This window comes from Canis lupus, chromosome 19 (genome assembly GCF_011100685.1).
Source record: "Canis lupus familiaris isolate Mischka breed German Shepherd chromosome 19, alternate assembly UU_Cfam_GSD_1.0, whole genome shotgun sequence".
Lineage (NCBI taxonomy): Eukaryota > Metazoa > Chordata > Mammalia > Carnivora > Canidae > Canis > Canis lupus.
The window spans coordinates 20,072,659-20,097,301 of record NC_049240.1 but is presented as its reverse complement, the minus strand read 5'-3'; the positions used below and the strand labels follow the sequence as shown (position 1 = coordinate 20,097,301).

General features: G+C 34.2%; 1 protein-coding gene across 7 annotated transcripts in view; it reads right to left on the bottom strand.

Annotated features, from left to right (window-relative positions):
- PRDM5 (PR/SET domain 5) overlaps positions 1-24,643 on the bottom strand; it is a 200,533-nt gene that overhangs the window by 68,638 nt on the left and 107,252 nt on the right. For all 7 annotated transcript variants that reach the window (XM_038564767.1, XM_038564770.1, XM_038564772.1 and 4 more), the window contains 2 exons: positions 5,689-5,782; positions 1,572-1,732 (listed from right to left, as the gene is read on the bottom strand). In XM_038564767.1, the coding sequence (XP_038420695.1) occupies positions 1,572-1,732; positions 5,689-5,782 (255 nt within the window). The remainder of the gene's footprint in view (positions 1-1,571; positions 1,733-5,688; positions 5,783-24,643) is intronic.

The window sequence follows — 24,643 nt, the reverse complement described above, 5'->3', positions numbered from 1 at the left end:
TTTTAAAGGAAATGGTATAACATTTTAACATATAGCAGACCTATACTCTTCTCATTCCCTGACAAAAGCAGCAAAATACAACAGTTTTTTCTTGATTAGTATAAGATTGTTTAGAAATTGCATATATCTATTATTACAACATTGGATATTCCAAACAAGCAACTACCTATTTATTTACAGTATCTTTATACAACCCACAGAATTTCTTTTGCTGTTACATAAGTATTTCATTGCTGACTTACATGACCTAAGTTCCTGGTCAGGAATATAAGTTCCAAACTAAACAACATTAAGTCGACATTAATGAAAAGAATTAAGATGCTCTTTAGTTTAATTCAAAAATGCAGCTTATTATTAGGTATGGGAATTTGGTTCAATGGTTTTAAAAGACATTTAAGGTACAATAGTAAAATATCTTAAATATAGATAAAGCATGAAAACAGATTACTACAACCATAATGCTGGATAAATGTATGAACAAAAATGATCAATGCTCTCCAAAATGTCCTCTATGACAATCTGTGATTGTGGATAAATGACTATCAATCTCCTTTGAAAATGTATTATTTTTTCCCACAATTAAAATGTGACACAAATTTATTAAATTCATGCAGAAAAGTAGTTCAAGCAAAGAGATCTGAAAGACTATCTTCCCATGAAATCTGAAAAAAGAAGACAATTATCATTAAAGACATGAGAATAGAAAGTTCCTCAAATCGAATTAAAAAAAAAAAAAAGTTCCTCAAATCAGTCCTTTGGCCCAGCTATTACTACAGGTAGGTACCAAAATAAAAGTCACATTGTAGCAGGAGTCACTTCTTCATAATCACTCAGCAGTATACACTAAGTGGCAGAATCTATTACACTTCACAGTCATTTCTAAAGCCCACATTAAAACCTTTAATGGTGTTTGTTACACTATGAATTTTGCTATTTTTGAAAACACACTTAAAATGTACTTACAATGCAAATAAAGATAACCTCCTGATTTGCCTAAAGTAATGAGCATAATGCAAAAAGATTATCTCCCAAACAACATAAGGAAGAACATCATTTTATTTGAGTGAAGCAGATACTTATCAAGTCCCTCTTCTATACTAGGAACTTCCCTGAGTCCTAGAGTTCCAAGATGAAGAACCATTCCAATACTAGAAAAGAGGTCAGTCTAATAACTTGTCAATGAATATCTGAATTAGCTCTGAAAAATAAAATTAAGGCACTACTCATTTTTAAAATAAAACTCCACATGAATCCAAAAGTGTACAAAAATTGACAAGCTCCTCCGCATTGACTACTTTATACAACCCATCTATCATCATAGCTCAGGGCTATGCAAAATCCACACCTAAATCTAGGTTCACTTTCATCCCAATTATATAGCTCTTCTGAAAAACTATAAAGAACAACACTTTCTGAAGAGCTCATATAAATCATGCATCCCTTATTTGTCATTTTGAGTAAATATGTTGATTAATTAATATAAAATTGATTATCACAGGATAATGCACAGTATCATGCCCATATTGCTGAGGGATATAATCCATTCAAACTCACAGAAGGCTTCTACTTACTTTCTTATGACTTCTAAGCACTGAAGGTGTAACAAATGCCTTATTACACAGCTCACATCTGTATTTCTTGTGTCTTTCATGGACCACCTGGACATGAACATTTAAGGTATCTTTTCTTTTAAAGGTAGCATCACAGTGATGGCACTTGAAAGTCCTCTCACCTTAGAAATGAAAAAGTCAAACAAGAGAAAGATCAGATGCAATAGCAGGGTGATGTTAACTCCCTCTAATGGGTACCAGATATAGTGGCTTTCCTCCAAAACATTAGCTTTATTACTAACAATTTATCATAACCAGAAAAGGTAATTTTTCACATCTTTTGATTCCATATTTGCTAATTCATTCTGTGACCAGTGGGAAGTGTTTTAACTTTCTTATGTTCTCAGCCTCTTTAACTGGAAAATGTGGAGACTCAATTAGCTAATTTCCTAAAGGAAACAATGAACTTTCTTTAAAAGTATATATTTCTAAGGCAGGGTGTCAGGTCTGAAGTAAGTAGATTCTTGTGGTGACAAAAGGCTTCTGTCAGGCAGAGTAAATGGCCTTTGGGGTGGATCCTAAACTCTCCTCACACCCACCACAACTCTTATGGCCTTTAAGGGACAGGGACAGGCAGACAGGGTCATAAGAAGCAAAATGGGGAGGGAAGCCCCTGAGGGCACACAGATATGGGTGAGCCCCCCTTTAGGCCAAGAGGGCTACAACATCCCTTCCTTCCTCAGCACTATCTCAGGAAGTTGGACTAGGGACTCCTTAACATGGTCCTTGGTCTGCTAATTTTTTATTCACTGGGGAAGGGTTTAACTTCCAGGCTCTCACACAGGTTGGGGGGCTGCCTCTCAGAGACACAGCTGGATTGGGGCAACTATCCTTTTCTACCCCCTACGCCCCTGGGTAACTGTGAGGGTTTTCACCTTGTTCTCATTCTATAGCATAGGACTGCAGAGAAAGCAACTCCACAAACTATGTTTAGGGGATGTCTGGTATGGCATTTTTTTTTAAACTTTTATATAATGCTACCCTTACAGGTCTTCTTAAAGTCTAACCTTCACTCATCTATTTTAAATACATTTTAAGTGATAAATATGTACAATTAGAAGACAGTTTTATCTCTCAGGAAGTTATAAAATGCATGTAGTACATGATTATATAAGTAAGACAGACTAGTATTTGAATATATTTTCCTTTTTTAAAGAACAATGATATTAGCATAGATTCACATATTATATTCACTAAGACAAATATAACTTTCTACAATGAAATAAGAGACTACCTCACTTTCAACCAAACTCTTCTAATTTCCCTCCATTATAACTAGCATAGATTTAGAAACATGAAGATCCTATTATTTCTTCATACCAAATTTAAGGAAGGAAGGACAAAAGAAGGAAAAAGGAAAAAAAAAGAAAAAGACAAATTACCCTTCAAAAACAGAATTATGAATCTTTAACTTAAAATATTTGAAAGCTCTGTTGAAATCTGATGCTTGGAACAAAGTCACATCCAAACCATGCACAAACTGTGTAGATTCTGAGTGCTATGTTTATATGTTGCCTTTGTGCACTTTTGTTGCTAGTTGCTAGTTGCTATAACCTACTTTATATATCTTCTTAGATGTATTTAAATACTTTATTTGTATAATATGTATAATAAGTGAGAGTAAAAGAGAATGTCAACAATATATGACTATAAATAATACCAAAACAACTCAGGGCCGAAAAGAAATTAAAAAACAAAAACAAGGAGTGCCTGGGCTGCACGGTCGGTTAAATGTCAGACTCTTGGTCTTGGTTCAGGTCATGATCTCAGGGTCCTGGGATCAAGCCCCTGATTAGGCCTCTGCACTCAGTGGGGGTTCTGTTTAGGATTCCCTTCCACTCCATCTCCCTCTCCCCCACCCCTTCAAAATAAATAAATCTTTAAAATTAATTAGAAAACAAAAACAAAACAAAAAAGCAATCCTTCAAGATTTCTCCTACCAAAGCATTTCCATTAAACTATCACATGAATCAAAGTACTGATTCCTATACAAAGACCTCATTAAGCTATACCAAGGGAGTCCTTACCTTCTTTCAAATTTTAATTCCAGATTTCTTTGTTTTAAGCTTATCAGAATTTTTTAACTTTGATGAGATTTTATCTGATGTTATCAGATTTCTTTGCCTTAAAGAAATAAACATAGGATTAAAGATAGGATTTTTCCTATCTTAAAACCAAGAAGCTAGCTAGTAACCTGCTTTTTGGTGTTCAGTGTGTTAGAAAATAGCAATATTTTCCAAAATAATTATGACAAGTTATTCTTCATATTTTGAGCCAGAGTGCTGATATAAATTTCTAAAATAGCCTGCATGTTTTGAAGCTAAACACGTTATAATTTTTATATTGTGTAAGGTAACATCTAATATTTTGTCTTATTCTGCCCACTACTGTTTTTTCCCATCTTTTTAGCTCACTAGCCTTATCTGATATTTAACTTTACCTTCAATAGCCCACTTACTCAATTACAAAGCTGATTTTCCAGCCAACTGTCTTGGTGCAGCTTCAGAAAGCCTTTGATTAATGTGCTGATCAACATTATATTATATACAGAATGGAGAGGCACAGTCTACACTGCTGCTTCATCCTATGTCTCAAGTTTACGAGAATTAGCAGAAAACAAAAGTAGTAGATTCCTTATAATAAAAATTTCTTGCTGTTATTGAAAATAAAATTTCATCTATCCAAAGAAAAACTTCCGGAGCATTAGGCCCAATTTGGCCACAGGAATCTTAATAGTATGAATGAGGCTCATTGTCCCAATCCCTATTCTAAAATCCATTCATCTCATAATGATTGTTTTTCTTAATCAAATGATAGCAAAATGAGATGGAAGTTCCTGCTGTTACATGACAAATTTTATTTCTCAAATGCATATCTGTCTTTAATAAGGAAATAGAAAGTGGTGTTGAAAATTCTCCAGAGCTTTAAGGTAAAATGTAGGATGGCAAGACCCTAACAATATCTCCTTTGTAGGAAAAGATGCATTTTGTCATGATCATTACCACTCAGCACTTTTTGAAACTTTAATATTTTTGTTATTTTGAATTTTAGAACTTCTACTGTACCAGAGAAAATTTCTTCCAAGATACTATCTTATCTATACAGTTGTCACAACTGATTAATTGTTTTGCATTCCTCAGAAATATTAAAAATTTAATCAGCAGTAGTAACCTTGTTTCCGAAGATATTCTACTGATTAAACATCTCAAAAGCAGTAAATACAAATATTACCAACATTATGCCATTTTTCTTTAATTTTAGATACAGTAATGTAGCAAATGTCCGGTTACTTCAATATCCGAACACAGAACCCATTTTAAAACTCAGCTTAGCAATAGCATGTTCTCTGAAATAAAGTGATGGAAAGTATCCTGCCATGATGTGGGTATAAGGTGTGGTATTCTAAATATAGCTCCGAGTGTAACTGCCTCACAAATTTGCATGGTGAGTATGTGTACAACTCAACCCAAAAATAAAAGAAATGCTCTTGCCAAAAGAAGTAAGAAGTCAAAGGCAGTGTATAGTATTAGGAAAAGCACCTATCGGAACCTGGATGTTACCTCCAGAGCTAGAACCCTGTGTATGTCACCGTGTTTATCTGAGTCTCAATTTTCTCTATTCCCCTCAATTAATAGGTTAAATTAGATGTGCACTCTGATCTTTTCAACTTTAAAAGTCTGTGAACTAATAAAATCATGCCAGACATCTGCATATTTTAAAGGGTCAGATATGTTTCCTTAATCATTTTATTTAAAAGGGAACAAAAATGTCTATTTCAGAACAAATTTCAAAGATACCTTACTGAACATAAGACAAGATTTTATATACAAACTTTAAACAGTGGAAAGAACTAATATAAAACAAAATGTCTGATAAAATGAGTTATCTTAATATAGGAAAATAAAGTAACAATAAAGGAAGAAAAGGCAAAAGGCAGAATTACCAGCCCTTTTATATGCAAAAGCAGATCACATAACTACATATGGGTCCACTTCTATAATGTCTACATTCTCAAAAGTTATAAGAATGAAGTTTGAGATCATTCAGTTTCTCCTCAACTGCTTGTATTGTGACTTACTGTTATGTATGAGCAGGTGTCTCTGCAAAGAAAATGGGGTTCGGAACAAAGCTTTACATTCCTCACATTGGAATGGTCTCTCTTCAGAATGGGTCTGCAGATGAAAGAAACTGTGAGTCAGGAGAGTCTGGAATCCTCTAGTCATGACAACAAATGGAGCCTGTATTCATGATGTGGAAGAGGAAAGGGAAGGTAGACAATATCTTTTTTCTTCTGGTGACATTCTTTCACCATAAAACTGTAAACACAAATATGCCATGTTCACAGGAGAAAAATCACTGTATTTTTAAATTCTCACATTAATTATAAATTTGATAAATAATAAAGGAGGGAACCTGGGTAGCTAAGTCAATTGAGTGTCTGCCTTTGTTTCAGGGTGTGATCCCAGGGTCCTGGGATTGAGCCCCACATTGGGCTCCCTGCTCAGAGAGGAGCCTGCTTCTCTCCCCCTCTCTCTATCTCTCTTCTACCTTCCCCCACCTCCACCCTCGCACATGCTCTCTTGCTCTCACTCTATTTCAAATAAATAAAGAAAATATTCAAAAAAATAAAGGAAATTGTTTCTATAATCTCAAAATGCTAATCTGAATACACACAGACTTCTCGAGATTTACTTTGCAGAATAAAATGATATACAATTTCTCTGAAGACTGAACTTTCTTGCTAGTACAACATTTTCAACATAATGAAAGGAAACTGGTAAAAAGGAGAGTTTCCATCTTTTCCCCTCAACTCCATTGAATAATTTCCAATGATTTTTAGTCCTAGATATAGTTTTCCCCCTAAATTAAACTAAAACATTTACTCATAATTAAACCAGGTAACATTCATTAAACATTTATTTTGTCTCACTGCTACACTCAACACTACATGAATTGTTTCACTTAATTCCACCAGTAACTTGATGAACAAAACACTATTACTGTCCTCATTTTACAGACGAGAAAACTAAGTAAGGCTCAAAGAGTTTCAGCACCTTGCCAGGGATCAAAAAGCATTGATGCAGCAAGCACCTTTAAACACTTAACAAACAAAAACTCACTGATAAGCAATAAACATCAGAAAACTACCTGCTAGATCTAAGGCTTAGAAACAAAAACAAAACAAAAACACAACAAAACACTATGCTTATTCACTTCACTTGTTTTTTATTACACATCAGTATTAACCTGTCTGGCACAAGTCAGTGTATAAAATCCTATTCTACAATGCATGGCAAGATAACAATGCTCATAAATGCCAAAATACCAAAATTGAACTATATTCTCTAATTATAATAAAAAAATCATCTAATTCATGTTTTTATGATACATTTGCTATAAAAATAAATAAATAAATAAAGCTCTTTATTCACAGCATTCAGATTTATTTATTCTTTTTAAAGATTTTTTACTACTTATTCATGAGAGACACAGAAAGAGGCAGAGACATAGGCAGAGGGAGTAGTAGGCACCATGCAGGAGCCCGATGCAGGACTCAATCCCAGAACTCTGCCATCATGTCCTGAGCTGAAGGCAGAGGCTCAACTGCTGAGCAACCCAGGAGTCCCAAACACCCAGATTCTTTATTGTTCTCCTAGTTAATGCTAATAATATTATGAAAAACTGAACTCTGGACTTCAATTTTCAACCCACATTACAAAAAGTATACTTCTTTCCTTCTGGAATTTTTGTAGTGTGTACTATACTGCAATGGGGCAAGGAGTTCCTATTTAACAATATTAACCAAATTAACTGTTAGAGGCCCTGTAAACCAAATTCTGGGAAGTGACTTAGGCATGTATATTCAGCAAACTTTACATGATTTAAGATATCCTGCTGGATAACATGGTCCTAATGTACCTTTACAAACTCATAACCTACACTCATTTTCTATCAATACACTCAATCATACCTCATATTGGCTTACTCAACCTTGGACTTTTCATATGGTTTTTGAGTCTTCATTTTTTAGACACAGCATGGAATTACCTCTGTCACATGTGTCCATATATTGAAATGCCACTCTTCCATGAGCTGTCTCAAAACTGTCTCTTTTATTTCCTGGCTTCTTTATTACAATTTCACCAGTTTCCCTTTACATATGACTTACCACATTTTTCAAGTTCCAAAAAATATTATTAATAACATGACTACTTACTCTAGAAACTTTCCAAAAATACAACAAAAGGGTAAAAAAAGCCCATATTCTGACAAACCAAAGGAAAATACTGTCAACAATTTTGTATATAAAATCTATTAATTACTTTCTAGAGCATACAGATTTAAACATTTTCTTAGTTTAATGTACATTATAATATTCAAGATCTAAGTATTACCTATTAACATAATGTTGGTGAAAAAGGAATCATGGCTGTTTTCAGTTATAAAAAATATAGAGAAAGGATACGGGGAACAAATATTTAAAATCTGGGATAAACTACACTTATTCAAATGCATTTAATCACATAAACGAACATGACAGCTGGGAGTAAAATAGAACAAAGAAAAAGTTGCTTCCATTACATAAAATATATGGACATTTAGTATGGGAAATTTGGCATTTCAAATTGGTAGGAGAGCAATGCACTGTATAGTAAATGGTTTTGAGGCAACTGTATAGACATTTAGAAAAAATTAAGCTGGATATATTATCATTTCTTTCTTTCGATAAATGCCATTTCAACTCAGCTTTTTTTCAAATGTGAAGCATAAAACCCTAAATATACTAGAAGAAAATATGAGAGAATTTTTAAATACTTTGCAGGGCAGGGAAAGACTTTCTAACAGTTTCCTGGCAGAAACTCATATTTAGATGAGAGAAAGCATTAAAATTAAAACTGCAAAGCAAGATGTTTGGTGACAAAGAAAATATATGCAACATAAACCGTTAATATAAAGAGTCACAGCACATTAATAAGAAAAGATGAACACTCCAGAGAAAAGTGCTTTCCTCCAAATAGCACTCTTGAAATTTCACTCATTACTTATCTTGTGCCCAGTCCATGCTATGCACTTCATGCCCCTATGTGCCACGTGCCAGTCCTATTTTACACACTGAGGATATAGCAGTAAAAACAAGACTAAGTCCCTGCTATCATGGAGCTCTGAGGAGAGAAAGACATTAACAAATGATAAAATATGAAATGCATGGTATGGAGAGACATAGACAAGGTAAAGGGATAGCAAAGTTTCAAAGAACAGGGCAGCAATTTTAAACAGTAGTCAAAGAAATTCTAGTTCAGAAGATGACTTGAGAGAAGAATTGATGGAAGTGAGGGAGTAAGGACATATCTCCCTCTGAGTGATCTGGACAGGAAACACCATGGAGGTTAGGGTGGTTGGAGAGAGTGGAAGAGGCATGGAAGTGAGGAGATAAGGTCAAAAGGGAAAAGAATGGGAAGGAGAAGAATATAATGCAGGGCCTGGTTGACCATTGCAGGAATGTTGTCTTTGACTAAGAGAAAAAATGTCAAATGAGTTGTGAGCAGTTGAGTGGTATGATTCACTTGCCATTTAATAGTATGCTAAGGTAGCTGTGCTGAGAACAGGACAGAGGGGGACAAGGGAAAGTAGAGAAACCAGAGAAGCCATAGCAATAAACCAAACAAGAGATAAATAAGGCCGATATCAGAGCAGTAGCCACCAACATGAGAGAAGTAGTATATTTCTGGATATATGATGAAAGTTAACAAGTTTTGTAGAGAGGCTTTAATTTGAAGCACGAGACACAGAAAAGCCTGCCTTCAAGATTGTGATGGGAGTAATGGTAGGATGGATCAGCCACTAACTAATACAAGTAAAGAGCAAGCAAGAAATGTTTGATGGAAGGTAAGGGGTTCAGTTTTGAGTGGGTTCAAATGACTATTAAAAGAGGTCTAGTAGACAGTGGAATATTTCAAGTCTGCATTATAGTGTATAACATTTGGGGATGTCAGATTATATAGCGTTAGTATTTAAAGCCGTGAATACAATGAGAGAATGAATATTAAAGAAAAATACTCTCTGTGGTGTATCAGATTGGCAAAGGTGAGGAAAAGGGATATCATTCATTGTTGACAAAAGGGTAAGAACGAGCAACCTCGTATCTTGTAACCAGGAAGGTACTTCTTCTGAGTGACAGTGTGGCTCTAGTGACAAAAATGACAAATGCATATACTCTTTGGCTAGCCAACTCCCTTTACAGACATATATCTGACAAATTTTTACATAAGCAAAAACTTTTCAAAAAAAAAAAATCTCCTGGGATCCCTGGGTGGCTCAGTGGTTTAGCGCCTGCCTTCGGCCCAGGGTGTGATCCTGGAGTCCCGAGATCAAGTCCCACATCAGGCTCCCTGCATGGAGCCTGCTTCTCCCTCTGCCTGTGTCTCTGCCTCTCTCTCTCTGTGTCTCTCATGAATAAATAAATAAAATGTTTTTTAAAAATCTCCTAAATGCCCATCAACAGATATAAACCTGGTTAATTAAATCTGAGTAGCTATTGTATATTTATTTTGATATGGAAAAACCCCTATTACATATTTAGAGTGTCAAAAGCACAATGCAAAACATATATAGAATACTATATGCTGCATATATACACACTTATAGAAGAGGGTGTAGGAAGATGTCCTACAAAACATGGGAGGTTTTTCATAGTAAAGTGGAAAGTGGTATTTGACAGAGCTTTCATTTTCTTCTTTATACCTTTCTTTGATATTTTAATTTTCTACAAAGAGTAGATGATATTATTACAAAAAGAAAAAAACTCTTATGTTTTTAGAGCATCCATATTGGAACAAAGGATTGCATTAGTCTTCCAAAAATATGATATTCCACCCTGGTCAATTCATGCTCTTTTTCCAAATCTAGGACAATGCAACCTGTGGTTATGATATAGTAGCTTGATGATTAAATAACGTGGGGCAGCATTAACACCTATGTTAATCAAATCAACACCACAATGATCAGATATGGCCTGAAGTCAAGAGCTATTTTAAGTAGTAAGCTGTTAGTGGATAGCCAGATGAATAAATATTTTTGTCAAAAAAATTCCAATACCACCAACTGAGTTGTGATGGCATGACTTGTCAAAGTCTCAGCATAATGTACAAGTATTGGATAAAATTAAGCTACTTACAAGGTGCTTATGCTTCAATTTTTAATCTATAAAGGGTGCCAAACTTTTCACTGACTTTTTTTTAAGATTTATTTTTAAGATTTATTTATTTATTCATGAGAGATACAGAGAGAGGGAAAGACACAGGCACAGGGGGGAAGCAGGCTTCCTGCAGGGAGCCCGATGCGGAACTCGATCCCAGGAACCTGGGATCATGCCCTAAGCCGAAGGTAGACGCTCAACCGCTGAGCCACCCAGGCGTTCCTTCACTGATTTATTAATTGTATTATCCTTCAACTTCAACATTCTCCTACTTAAATGCCAAGTCACTGATGACACAGATATAACAGATGAACTCGTCCATGAACTATACATATATCATTTTATGCATTGTACCATATATCTTCTTATGCACCAAGTCTGATTGCTGTTGCAGATGTAGAAAATACGTAAGAAATGTGTTGCACTATTTATAACACCTAATAAAATGTCTCAAGAATGCTTCAGGTTTTCAACATAATTTTTATACAATATTCAGCAAATTAGCACATTTACAGCTACACAAGCCAAACACTAATTTCATGAGAACAGAATAAAATTTTCATCAGACCCATTCACAATTAAAAATTATAACCCTATACCAATATATATTGCTTTGTAGTAACAGTATTACTGGAAATGATATTTCTTCTTTGGGTCATGCACGAAGCAAAAAAACTCTCAAAATTCAGAGGAAATAACTAGAGATAAAAATTTGGAGAAAATATTCCTGAGATACATAGGTCAGAACTACTCTTTTTTTTTTTAAGAGTCCTGTTATTGAAATCCAAAGTCTGCATATCATAAGTATATTACTATCCCACTGGGTCACATAATAAACCTAAGGCCGCACAAAATTTGTGTCATCTGGCTGTTTACAAGGTCTGTGGATTAAATTTTTACTGTCAGCTTTATAACTGGCTTCCTTAAAGGGCTTCCTCCTCACAAAAATGAATGGAAACTAGAAAGCTATCAAAGAAATCAGCTCAGCACAGGAAAAGGTAGCTCATTTCACACAGATAAATTAAGATTATAAAATTGAGGTTATGCTGTTACAGAAGTATAGTCTTTCATAGCCAAGCACAACCACTGCTTGAAAGCCACAATTCCATTAGTACAAAGCCCTAACTCGACAGAGCCAACTACTGAAGCCTCAAGTTTATACCCTGATTAAGGCAAAAGAATTTGCTAAAAGAAGGAATAATCATAGACTTGCAGAATTCTTCTTTGGAGGGCAGCAATTTAGACTCCCACTAAGGGAGTCTTCCCTTCTATATCACTGCTAAAACATGCTATCTCATATTTCTAACCAAGGATGCTTCTAATCAATACTGTTTCAAGCATATGACACTTCAGGCTAGCCGATTTGACCATTAATTTAAAAGTTCTGCCTCTACAATGGCCACCATTTATTACAGCAAGCCTAGAGTTACACAGAACAAGTACATTCTGTCTACCACAACGAAGCTCTTTGAATATATGGAAACAGCAACCATGTTCTTTCACAAACTGTTGAGGTAACAGACACCTGTAGCTTCCCTCATGAAAATATGGCTTTCAGACACATCACAGGAATTGTAAAGCAGAATTTCCTGAATAAAAGTAGGCATCCTAATTTTTATAACTCATATGGAATAATTCACAGCTATTATACCAGCTTCTCTAGTGGATGACTTGTTTGGTATGCCAGATGGCTAAATAAATTGATAATTCTGCATTGAATTTTATGCACCATCCAAAAATAAACAAGTGTAGATACCTAAAACACAAACAGACAAATAGACAATAATAAATTGTTGGATTTTATAGATTCTAATCCTATATAAAATTACACTATCTAAAAATTAATACTAGTTATTGAATTAGAAATTGTCTTCTTAAAATATAAATCCCTAGAAATTAACAAATAGGATAATGATAATAATAATAAGATAAAAAACTAACATATAATAAGATAATAACAAGATTCAAATATTTGTCTAGACAAGATGGATAGATAGTTGGATGGACAGAGAATAAAATGTGTGTGTGCATGTGTGTGTGTGTGTGTGTGTGTGTGTGCTGTGTATGTATATTTAAGCCACCGTCCAATCATCTAAGTGTCAAGATCACCAGAGGACATATTCTCAATGAAACCCTTATAAAGACTAATCTAATTTTCAACGAATACAGATGTAAACTAAATCAAAAGATCAGAGTTTAGAGTTAGTTTCTAATTTTAAATATAAAACATCTAAGATGGATATTAGGTTCAAAGCCTATTTTCTACTGAAAATACTGCACTTCAGCATATTTTAATTATAACATACAGTTCTCATTTGTGCACTTTTAGTTTTCATTGATTCAGGTTTGTGGCATTTGCTGGTATAATACAAATTGTTCATTTGTTTTATTTTCAGATCCCACATATAAGTGAAATCATATGGTATTTGTCTTTCTCTGTCTGACTTATTTCACTCAGAATAATGCCCTCCAGGACTTGTCACAAATGGCAAGATCTCATTCTCTTTTATGGCTGAGTAATATTCTATTGTGTATATACCACATCTCCTTTATTCATTTATCTATCAATTGACACTTCCATGGACACTTGGATTGCTTCCAAATATTGGCTAGTGTAAATCACAGGGAACATATGTCTTTTTGAATTGATGTTTTTGTACTCTTTGGGTAAATACTCAGTAGTGAAATTATTGGATCATATGGTATTTTTTCAGTTTTAATTTTTTAAGAAACCTCTATACTGTTTTCCATAGTGATTGCACCACTTTACATTCCCACTAACAGTGCATAGGGCTCCCTTTTCTCCACATCCTCACCAACACTTGTTATTTATCTTTCTGATGCTAGCCATTCTGACAGGTATTAAGTGGTATTTCATTGTGGTTTTGACTTGTAAAAGTTGTTGTATGAGGAGTATTTTTCAAAAATATATAATTTCCCATTTAATTTAACTTAGCTTCCAAATTTATATTACCAACTCACTAAAATTGTTGATATCATTAAAAAATTCATTGCCCTATGTGTTGAGAGTTGATACAGGTATACTTCTTGCCTTCATAAAAAATTTCCTCTATATACTATAATCTATAAGTCACAGAGTTTTATGTTTTATCTTCTCTTGCTGTAACGAGCCATCACACATCTTTTGGCTATTGCTAATCTAAGTTTTGGTTCTGCTTTTGTTTTTAATTCCTCCTTCACTTAATCTTCATCTAATAGGTCCTGTGGGCTAGGAAATGAGTCAATTGAACTTGGTAAAATTTCAGGTAGGGTAAAAGTGGAAATGATAAAGAAAGGATCTCCACGTTATGGCTAAATAATATATTTTAATACATGAAAAACATGAAATTTAGCAGTAGTGGAGAATTAATTTATAATTATAGAGGAAGATGAGTTATGTTATTGTTTCCTGTTCTTTCTACCAAAAAGGGGAAAGAATAAAACATTTCTGATCCATTTCCTCTCCCTCTGCCCCTCCCCCAGCACATGTTCGTGCTCTGTCTCTAAAATAAATACATAAATCCTAAAAAAATAAATAACAAAAATAAATCAGGACCTAATTCCATACCTTAAAAAATTCTTCAAGGATTAAAGTGCGATTTAAAAAGAAAATAATACAACTTTTTTTTTTTTTTTTTTTATGATAAGCACACAGTGAGAGAGAGAGAGGCGGAGACACAGAGGGAGAAGCAGGCTCCATGCACCAGGAGCCCGACGTGGGACTCGATCCCGGGTCTCCAGGATCGCGCCCCGGGCCAAAGGCAGGCGCCAAACCGCTGCGCCACCCAGGGATCCCAATAATACAACTTTTAAAGAGGAATGCTTCCATAGTATTGGAATAAGAAAGTTTTCTAAATAAGACACAAAACTCAAAAGCTGCATATACTCAGAAGCCATACAACTCATAATCCATGTCATACTTCAAAACATAAAAATGTAAATCCTTTATTCAAAAGATACAAGTTGATAAATGGGGACAAATATTAAAAACAAACATAGCAAAGGATTAACATTCATAATACATATAGCGCTCCTAGAAACCAATGAGAAAACAGTCAAATAATCCAATAGAAAAGTGGATAAAGAGTACCTACAAGCATTTTTCAAAAGTAATGTAAATGGAACATAAATTTGTAAAAAGAACACGACTTCACTAACAATTGCTTAAATGCAATATCACTTTTCAATTCTCAGACTGAAGAAAAAAAAAACTAACGAAATCAAATGTTGATGGTACAGATAAAGGGGGACTTTAGTCCCTGCTAAATGAAAGCAGAGCTTTTTCAGAAGGCAGTCAGGCAGGAGATATCCAAACTTAAAGAAAACCTACTATTTTATTAAAGAAAACTAGTTTTCATTAATTGCTAATAATAACTATTACATAAATTTCATAAGTAAGATTTGCACTAATACTCGACATGGTTATCAAGTTTTATGTAAAAGGATGTTTACTGAATTACTCCTCAAAATAGTAATAGTCATACAAAAATGAGTAGCTTTACATGAACCTACCTGAAAAACTCTCCAAGTCATAATGTTAAGGCAAAGAAGTGGTTCCAGAATGACATCTATGTCCTAAAACCATTTACATTTAAATATACTTATCTCTCAGAAGAAAAGCTAAACTCTTGTGCTTTTCTCCATATTCTATCCAGAAGAATGTCCTTTTATACAAAACATCAGAGTGACATGTGGAAGTTACTGAAGATCTGACTGGGGCAATGGAGGAGATGGCTAGTATGCATTGCACTTGAAAAATTCACATCTAATCTAACACTTTGGAATCTCTTTCCAATAATCACTCCTCCCAGTTTCTAGCCTCATCTTTCCAATTCTGCCACCCAAACACAAACAATTCCCACCTTCTCGTTTCTAATTTTCCACATTCTGACCCATTATAAACAGTGAGAAAGTATGTCAACGGCATTATGCTGAGAATAAAAATTATATTTTACTCAGTGTACAAAATATCCAATTATTAGGATCATCAGTGTTTGAATATAGTATTAGATGTGGTCATAATTAATAATTTGTACAAATAATGGGTATAGTTAGTTAATATATTTAAGAAAGTCCCAAAAAGTATCCACTGGGGAGGGGACTGGAATTGTAGAGGACTAGGGAAGGTGGGTGCTGTCAGGGTTTACAATCTAAATTGTATAACTGAAGACCCATGCATTCCTATGTGATTTTAAGATGTATTTTCTTAATAAATTAAGATATCTACTATCAAAAAAACAAAATTAACTTAAAAAAAGTCACCTTTCTCTCCTTGATTATTTCTAGCATTGTGGTTTTAAGAGTGTTATGGATGTATATTTGACCAGGCAGGTCAAGTGAAAGGAGTTCAAAACCCTGGACTGGGTTGGGCTGGGCTGGTAGAAAGCAGAGCAGAGAGCAAAGCAGATATCCACTGAACAATGAGCTCAGGAGGTAAGTGTTAGTCTGAAGCTTTAAGGCAGAGAGACAAGACTTAGAGGCCAGAGGTTTTAGAAGGCAAAGGCCCACAGGAGCTGGGGGCGAAGAAGTTCTGAAGGGCATTGAGCAATGATATGGTTCTGGCAAACACTAGGACGTACAGTCTTCAGTTGATGACTCCTAAGTTAATATTTGGGGGTGGGGAGAATGGAGGGAGTAGAATCAAGCTAGGAGGGAGGTTTCTCTATTGAAGTCCAAGAATAAAGGGGGACACTGATTTGGCAGTAACTGAACACCAAGTCAAGTATATTTCAGAATTGTAACAGTTCAAATTAAAGGTTTAAAGAGTAGTACTTAGGTATCTCAGACTGGGTAAACTCAATTAGTATACAAAGAATACAATCAAGATTTCCCAGTGTATCACTAGACCACCAAGATCCTCATAAAATCAAAAGTTAGGAAGAGTGTACAGAAAAACACTGCAAATGTGACAAAATGTACTGCAAGTATACATATTTTTAAAACCACTTTTCATGTTTTGATAACTACTTAACTAAGAACATTAAATCTTAGTTTTTTGTGATAATCTTTTCATGGATTTTATTTATTCAGAAAACATGTGCCACATTCAAAGCACAATGTGGTCAATAAGTGCTATGAATTTTAAGTATAGCGTCTATCTTCAAAGCTTATAGTTTAATATGGAAAATAGAGTGCTTATGTAGACAGTGCTATCTCATCATGCACTTTAGAAAAAATAGTTTAAATAGAATAAGCAATTGCCATCAGCTAAATAAGCTTCAAACAAATATCCATCTCTTGTTTCCCTCTGTCAGGTTCAATTCCTGCATGCCACTCTTGGTGTGAGCACCTCATCATTGTGAATGTGCTTCCAGAACACAAAAATAGATAATTTTGTTATCAAAAAGCACCTTAAATGAATGAGTCACTACTTCATGTACAGCATGCCTAAAGAAGAGAAATCTGGTACAAAGTTAAAGGAAAAAGTAACCACGAAAGAACTATTCTTTCAGTCTACAACATGGCACCGTCTTTGGAAGATTTTTAAAGTTTTTTGCTATATAAAATTTATACTATATATTATATGGTTTTAGAATCTAATCCACGATTCCTTAGGGAGAGAGTTATCCTTTGCTTTAAAGAGGTTTAATAACATTTTACATGGGCAAAGTCTGATCTGCAATGTGTGTCAAACAGACCATGACCAAAAAGTAGTTTCTATATTGAAACTCAACACACATACACATACACACACAAACACATGTATTATTTTATTAGATTGCCCTCACCTTTATATTTTCTATTGTATTTTTTAATAGCTATTCATGACAAATTGATTTCAAGACACAAAGTGGTCTTGGCCCAAAGTTTGGAAATCACTAGATGAGATATAGTATAGGAGGCCCAATGGAATTATTATAGGAAAAGGTATGAACAGAGTTCCTTATAGGCCTCTAAAATTCATCTCTGAAGGAATATGTAAATGGTCAGAAAGAAGTCTTTTATTTGAATAGACATACCTCTGTCCCCAGAAGCTTGTTTATGACTTCATCAGGACAAAACTTCTTCATATTCATCTCCATCATCAAGCCTATAGTGCCAGCTTCATGATCCAGGATGACTGAGTCCATCTAGATATCCTGCCTATAGCAGGAGGAGGGAAGCACTATAAACCTTATCTCAAGTTTGCTTTGCAATAAATTTGATAAGGAACAAAATGGAAGGTAAAGACTAACTGACTAGTTTCTGGCACCTGTAGTTCTGAAGTGTCTGTCCAGTTGTGATTTACAGATCTAGTTAGATCTAGATAAACAGAAACTATTTTAGCTAGGTCCAAAAATTTAAACTAGTAATCAGGTCAAATATTTGTCAGAAAGGATTAGGGAGAGGAAATTTTGACCTATTCAGCCTACGTAATTGGCAAAATGATGAAACAAGTAATTAAGTTTTAGAAACAAAATCACCCTTTCTAAATTTGATATTGCCATAATCAGATTGAAAGATAATATAGGTTTTTCAGGCAAATCCAAATGCTCAGAGCAGAACTGACCTTAAAATGAATAAAGTTAAGTATATTAAAAATACAAAAGTTACATAACCATAGAAATCAAAACAGTAATTAATTCATTTAAAATAACAACCTTTGGTACTGCTATATATATGATGGAAATTAGTTGAACTCAAATGCTTTTGGTTTTTTTTTTTTTTTTTTTTTCTGATTTCCTTGCATATCCTTATTTTTCAATTTCCCAACCGGCCATCAATGAATAATGATGGAAGAAAAAGTTTATTTGCTTTTTTTCACATTAACTCTTGGAGAATATTTCAGACTCTTTCACTTAACCATACCAAATACATTCTAGGATCCTAATAGTGAGAAGCACATTTGTCTATAGCAAACAGATTAAATGTGCTTTCCACTTTGGAAATTACAGGCATCATTATCTCTATCCTTCCCAAGACATCATTATTACTTTCATATGATTTATGGCTGAATGTATGAGAGATGGTGCAAAGATCCTGTGCCAAATTCCCATATGGCATATAACATAAGCCAAACTGAAAAACTCGTAAATGTGGGTAGATCAGTTTCATCAAAGAATGGAGCAGGAGAGTTCCAGAGACTGAGCAGGAAACTAGCCAGATAATTTTTTACAGTCATGCAATTCCAAAGCAGCAGTAATGAATGTGGTCCTGCCCCTGATCATTTAATGCTTGAGTTAAACCTAAGGGCAGTCAGCAAGAAATTAGGCAGAGACGATTTGGGACACTATCAATCAACCCTTTTTATTCTCTGGTAAATCTAACTTTTTTTTTCCTTTTAGGCTAACGCTGAAATAATGTCATAACTTTTTAAATGATTTAAAAGAGAAAGAATGATGCTTTGAAGTCTCAATAAATATTGAAATAACTATAATTACAATGAAATAATATGAGAAAAATAAGTAACAAGTTATTGTAAAACATATTATATACAGGTTACCTAACAGCATGCTAAAATAAATTAACCCAAATCAATAAGTAAGCAGTGCCGCAGCCAGCCAGGCAAGTGCTCCAATGCCTAAGCCTCCACTGCATTCCTACCACAGCCAGTAAGCACACAAAGCCCAAAAATGGAATACCTCTTGAATGTCTGGGGCAGGGGTGTAATCTCAATATCAAGGGGATTACACTTCTGAGCCCATGAATTACAGCAATACAGGCCTACATCAAGAAGCAAGAAAAATCCCAAATAAGCAAACTAATCTTCCAACTAAAGGACCCAGAAAAAGAACAATCAAAGCCAATAGAAGGAAGAAAATTATTGAGATTGGAGGGGAAATAAATAAATAGAGAGTAAACAAACAAACAAATAGAACAGAGCAATTAAACCAGGAGCTGGTTCTTTGAAAAAATTAACAAAATTGAAAAAAAAAAACAAAATTGATGAACTTTTGTTCAGACTCATAAACAAAATAAAAGAGAGAGAGAGGAAAAGCAAATAAAATCAGAGGTGAAAGTATGAAAACAAAATAGTGATTATAAAGATGCTCACTGAAGTCAGAAGGATAGATGAACACTACAATAACAAGATAGAAAATATAAGAAAGTACCAAAGAGAAGTCAGAACTGAAGAATATAATAGCTGAACTGAAAAACATACTAGAAGAGCTCAATAGCAGACTGGATGAAGCAGAGGAACAGATCAGCAAGCTAGAAGACAAAAGTAACAGAACTCACCATGACAGAGCAGAAAAAAGAAAAAGGAATTTAAAAAAGTGAAGACAGCTTAAGCGGCATATGGAACATCATCAAGCAGAAAAAACATCCACATTATTGGGGCCTTAGAAGGAGAAGAAAAAGAAAGTGACACAAAACTTTTTGAAGAAATAATGACTAGTAATTTTGCTTATCTGGCAAAGTTAACAATCATGTAGGTCTATGAAGCCCAGTGAGATATACAAAACAACACACATTCTAATTAAAATGTCAATAGTTTTAGAGAGAACCTTAAAAACTGAAAAATAATATGTTATATACAAAGGAAACCCCATAAAGCTATCAGCAGAAACTTTGTAGACCAGAAGACAGTGGCATGAAGTATTCAAAGTTTGAAAGGAAAAAACTTCCAATCAAAAATACTTTACCTGGCAAGGTTATCATTCAGAATAGAGGAAGAGAGAAAGCGTTTTATAGATAAGCAAAAGCAAAGGAGTTCATCACCACTAAACCTGACCTAAAAGAAATGTTAAAGGGACTTCTTTAAGCTGAAAAGGACATTAATTAAGAACAAGAAAACATATAAAAGTAAAAATCTCACTGAAAAAAGTAAACATATAGTAAAAATAGATTAATCATTTATAAAGCTAGTATGAAGGTCAAAAGACAAAAGTAATAAAATTTTTTTTTAAATTTATTTTTTATTGGTGTTCAATTTACTAACATACAGAATAACACCCAGTGCCCGTCACCCATTCACTCCCACCCCCCGCCCTCCTCCCCTTCTACCACCCCTAGTTCATTTCCCAGAGTTAGCAGTGACAAAAGTAATAAAATTAACTACATAATTACTTAAGGGAGGGATCCCTGGGTGGCGCAGCGGTTTGGCGCCTGCCTTTGGCCCAGGGCGCGATCCTGGAGACCCAGGATCAAATCCCACATCGGGCTCCAGGTGCATGGAGCCTGCTTCTCTCTCTGCCTATATCTCTGCCTCTCTCTCTCTCTCTCTCTCTGTGACTATCATAAATAAATAAAAATTTAAATAAATAAATAAATAAATAAATAAAATTAACTACATAATTACTTAAGGGATACATAAAAATGTGAAATGTGACATCAAGAACATAAAACATAAGGGAGGGGAGTAAAATGTAGAGTTCTGGGATATGTCCAAATTTAATTAGCTATTAACTTAAGAGTTTATCATATACATAGGATGATATATGTGAACTTCGCAGTAATCACAAAGAAAATATCATAGCAAATATACAAAGAGAGGAGGAGAAAGGAATCTAAACATAACACTAAAAAAACGTTATCAAACCAGAGGGTAAGAAAGAGAAGTAACAGAAGAAATCTGTGAAAACAGCCAGAAAACGAGTACAAAATGACTATAAGTCCATACCTATCAATAATTACTTTACATGGAAATGGACTAAATTCTGTAATTATAGGATATACAGTGGCTGAATGGATAAAACAGATAAGACTCAGGTGTATGTTATCTATAAGAGACTCAATTCAGAAATATGGACACAGGCATACTAAAATGAAGTGACAGAAAATACATGTATCCCATGCAAATGGAAAATGAAAAGAAAGCTGGTATAGCTATACTGATATCCAACAAAATAGACTTCAAACAAAGACTGTAATAAAAGACAAAAAAGGCATTACATAAGGACAAGGGAACCAATCCTTTAAGAAGGTATAATATTTATAAATAGGAGCCCAAAACAGAAGCACCAAAATATACAAACAAATATTAATAGACCTTTAAGGGAAAACTTCATAACAATACTAGATCAGTAGTATATTTTAACACCCCACTTACACCAATGCATAAATCATCCAGACAGAAAGTCTACAAGGAAATACGGGTTTCCACAACACATTACATATAGAAGTACTTAATAGATGCAGAACATTTCATCCAAAAGCAGATAAATACACATTCTTCTCAGGTGCACACAGAATATTGTCCAGTATAGATCACATGTTAAGCCACAAAGCAAATCTCAAAAAAACCAGAAAGATTGAAATAATATCAAACACAAAGATCAACCATTAGAAAAAGAAAAAAAAAAAAAAAACGGAAGAACAAATGAAACCTAAAGTTAGGAGGAGAAAGGAAATAATAAAGGTCAGAGCGGAAATCAGTGAAATAAGAGACCAAGGAAGTTCTTATAAACAATATCAGAAGGAGGAGAAGTTAAAACTGATACCACAGAAATATAAATCATCACACAACTACAAAAAATTACATGCCAAAAAATTACATGCCAAGAAATTAGATAATCTAGAAGAAATAGATAAATTCCCCAAAATAATCTTTCAATCATGAATCATGAATAAAAACATCTGAATAGGTCAATTACATTAAGAAGATTGAATCAGTAACCCAAACTTCCCAACAAACAAAAGTCCAGGACAAGAAGGTATCAATGGTGAATTCTACCAAACATTTCAGTAAGATTTAATAATTATCATTCTCAAACTCTTCCAAAAAATTGAAGAGGAGAGAATGCTTCCAAATCCATCTACACAGACAATATTTCCTTGACACCCAAACTAGACAAGGACACCATTAAAAAAAAAAAAAAAAGGAAGAGGGGGAGGAGGAGGAGGAGGAGGACAGAAAAAAAATTAGAAGCCAATATACAGAAAAAAATAGATGTAGAAATCCTCAAGAAAATATTAGCAAACTGAATTCAACAATACATAAAGAAGATCATATACATGATCAAGTGGATTTATTCCAGAGATTCAGGATGGTCACCCAATCAATCAATATTATAACCACATTAACAAAATGAAAGATAAAAATCCCATGCTCTGGATGCCTGGGTGGCTCAGTGGTTGAGCATCTGCCTTTGGCTCAAGGTGTGATCGCGGGATCCAGGATCGAGTCCTGCATTGGGCTTCCTCCAGGAAGCATGCTTCTCCCTCTGCCTGTCTCTCTGCCTCTCTCTCTCTGTGTCTATCATGAATAAATAAATTTTTAAAAAATCTTTAAAATCACTTAAAAAATCATACACTCATCTCAAACAGATGAAGAAAAAGCATTTGACAAAACTCAACATCCACTTATGATAAAAATTCTCAACAAAGTGGATATAGAGGGAATGTAGCTCAACATAATAATGCCCATATATAACAAGTCCACAGCTAATATCAAACTCAATGATGAAAAGCTGAAAGTTTTCCTTTAAAATCAAGAACAAGACAAGTATGTTTACTCTCTCTGCTTTTATTCAACATAATACTGGAAGTCTTAGCCAAAGCAATTTAGTAAGAGAACTAAACGGCTTCCAGATTGAAAGGAAGAAGTAAATCTGTCACTATTTGCAGATGACGTGATGCTATATACAGAAAACTCTAAAGACTTCACTAATAAAGCTGTGAACAAAAATGAATTCAATAAAGTTTCACAATACAAAATTAACACACAAAAATCCATTGCATTTCCACACATTAATAAGAAACTACCAGAAAGAGAAATCAAGAAAACAATCTCATTTACAATTCCATCAAAAAGAATAAAATACCTAGAAGTAAATTTAACCAAAGAGATGAAAGACTTGTACTCTGAAAACTGTAACACATTGATGAAAAAAGCTGAGGACACAAATAAGTAGAAAGATAAGCCATGCTCATGGATTGGAAGAATTAATATTGTTAAAATGTCCATACTACCCACGGTAATTTACATAGGTTCAATGCAATCTCTACCAAAATTCCAATGGCATTTTTCACAGAAGTAGAAACAATAATTCTAAAATTTGTTGGGCACTATAGAAGACCTCAAATAGCCAAAGCAATCTGGATAAAGAAGAACAAAGTCAGAGGTTATCACATTCCCAAATTTCAAACTATTCTACAAAGCTATATAATCATAACAGTATGATTTTTTTTGTTTTTTATAACAGTATGATATTAACAAAAAAATAGACACAGAGATCAATGGAACAGAATTGACAGCCCAAAAATAAACCCATGCAGTTAATCTATAAGAGACAAGGCAAGAATATAGAATGGGGAAAGAATAGTCTCTTCAATGAATAATGTTGGGAAAACTGGACAGTCATATGCAAAGGATGGAATTGGGCCACTATCTTACCCAGTACTCAAAAAATATTTTAAAATGGATTAAAGACTTGAACATAAGACCTGAAACCATAAAACTCCTAAAAGAAAACATAAGCAGTAAGCTCCTTGACATAGGTTTTAGCAATGTTTTTTGGATCTGACTCCAAAGATAAGAAGTCAGAAATAAGCAAAGCAAAATAAAGAGGACTACATCAAACTAAGACATATCTGCACAGCAAAGGAAACCATCAACAAAATGAACAGACAACCTATTGAATGGGGGAAGATATTTGCAAACCGTAGGTCTGATAAAAAGTTAATATCCAAAATATGTAATGAACATATACAATTCAATAACAAAAAAAATCTCATTAAAAATGGGCAAAGGATCTGAACAGATTAGACATTTTTCCAAAGATGACATACAGATGGCCAAGAGGAAAAGATGTTCAACATCACTAATCATCAGGGAAATGCATATCAAAGCCACAATGAAATATCACCTCACATCTATCAGAATGGCTATCATCAGAATGACAAGAAACAAGTGTTGGCAAGGATGTAGAAAAAAAACACCATCATACACTGTTGGTGGGAATGTAAACTGGTA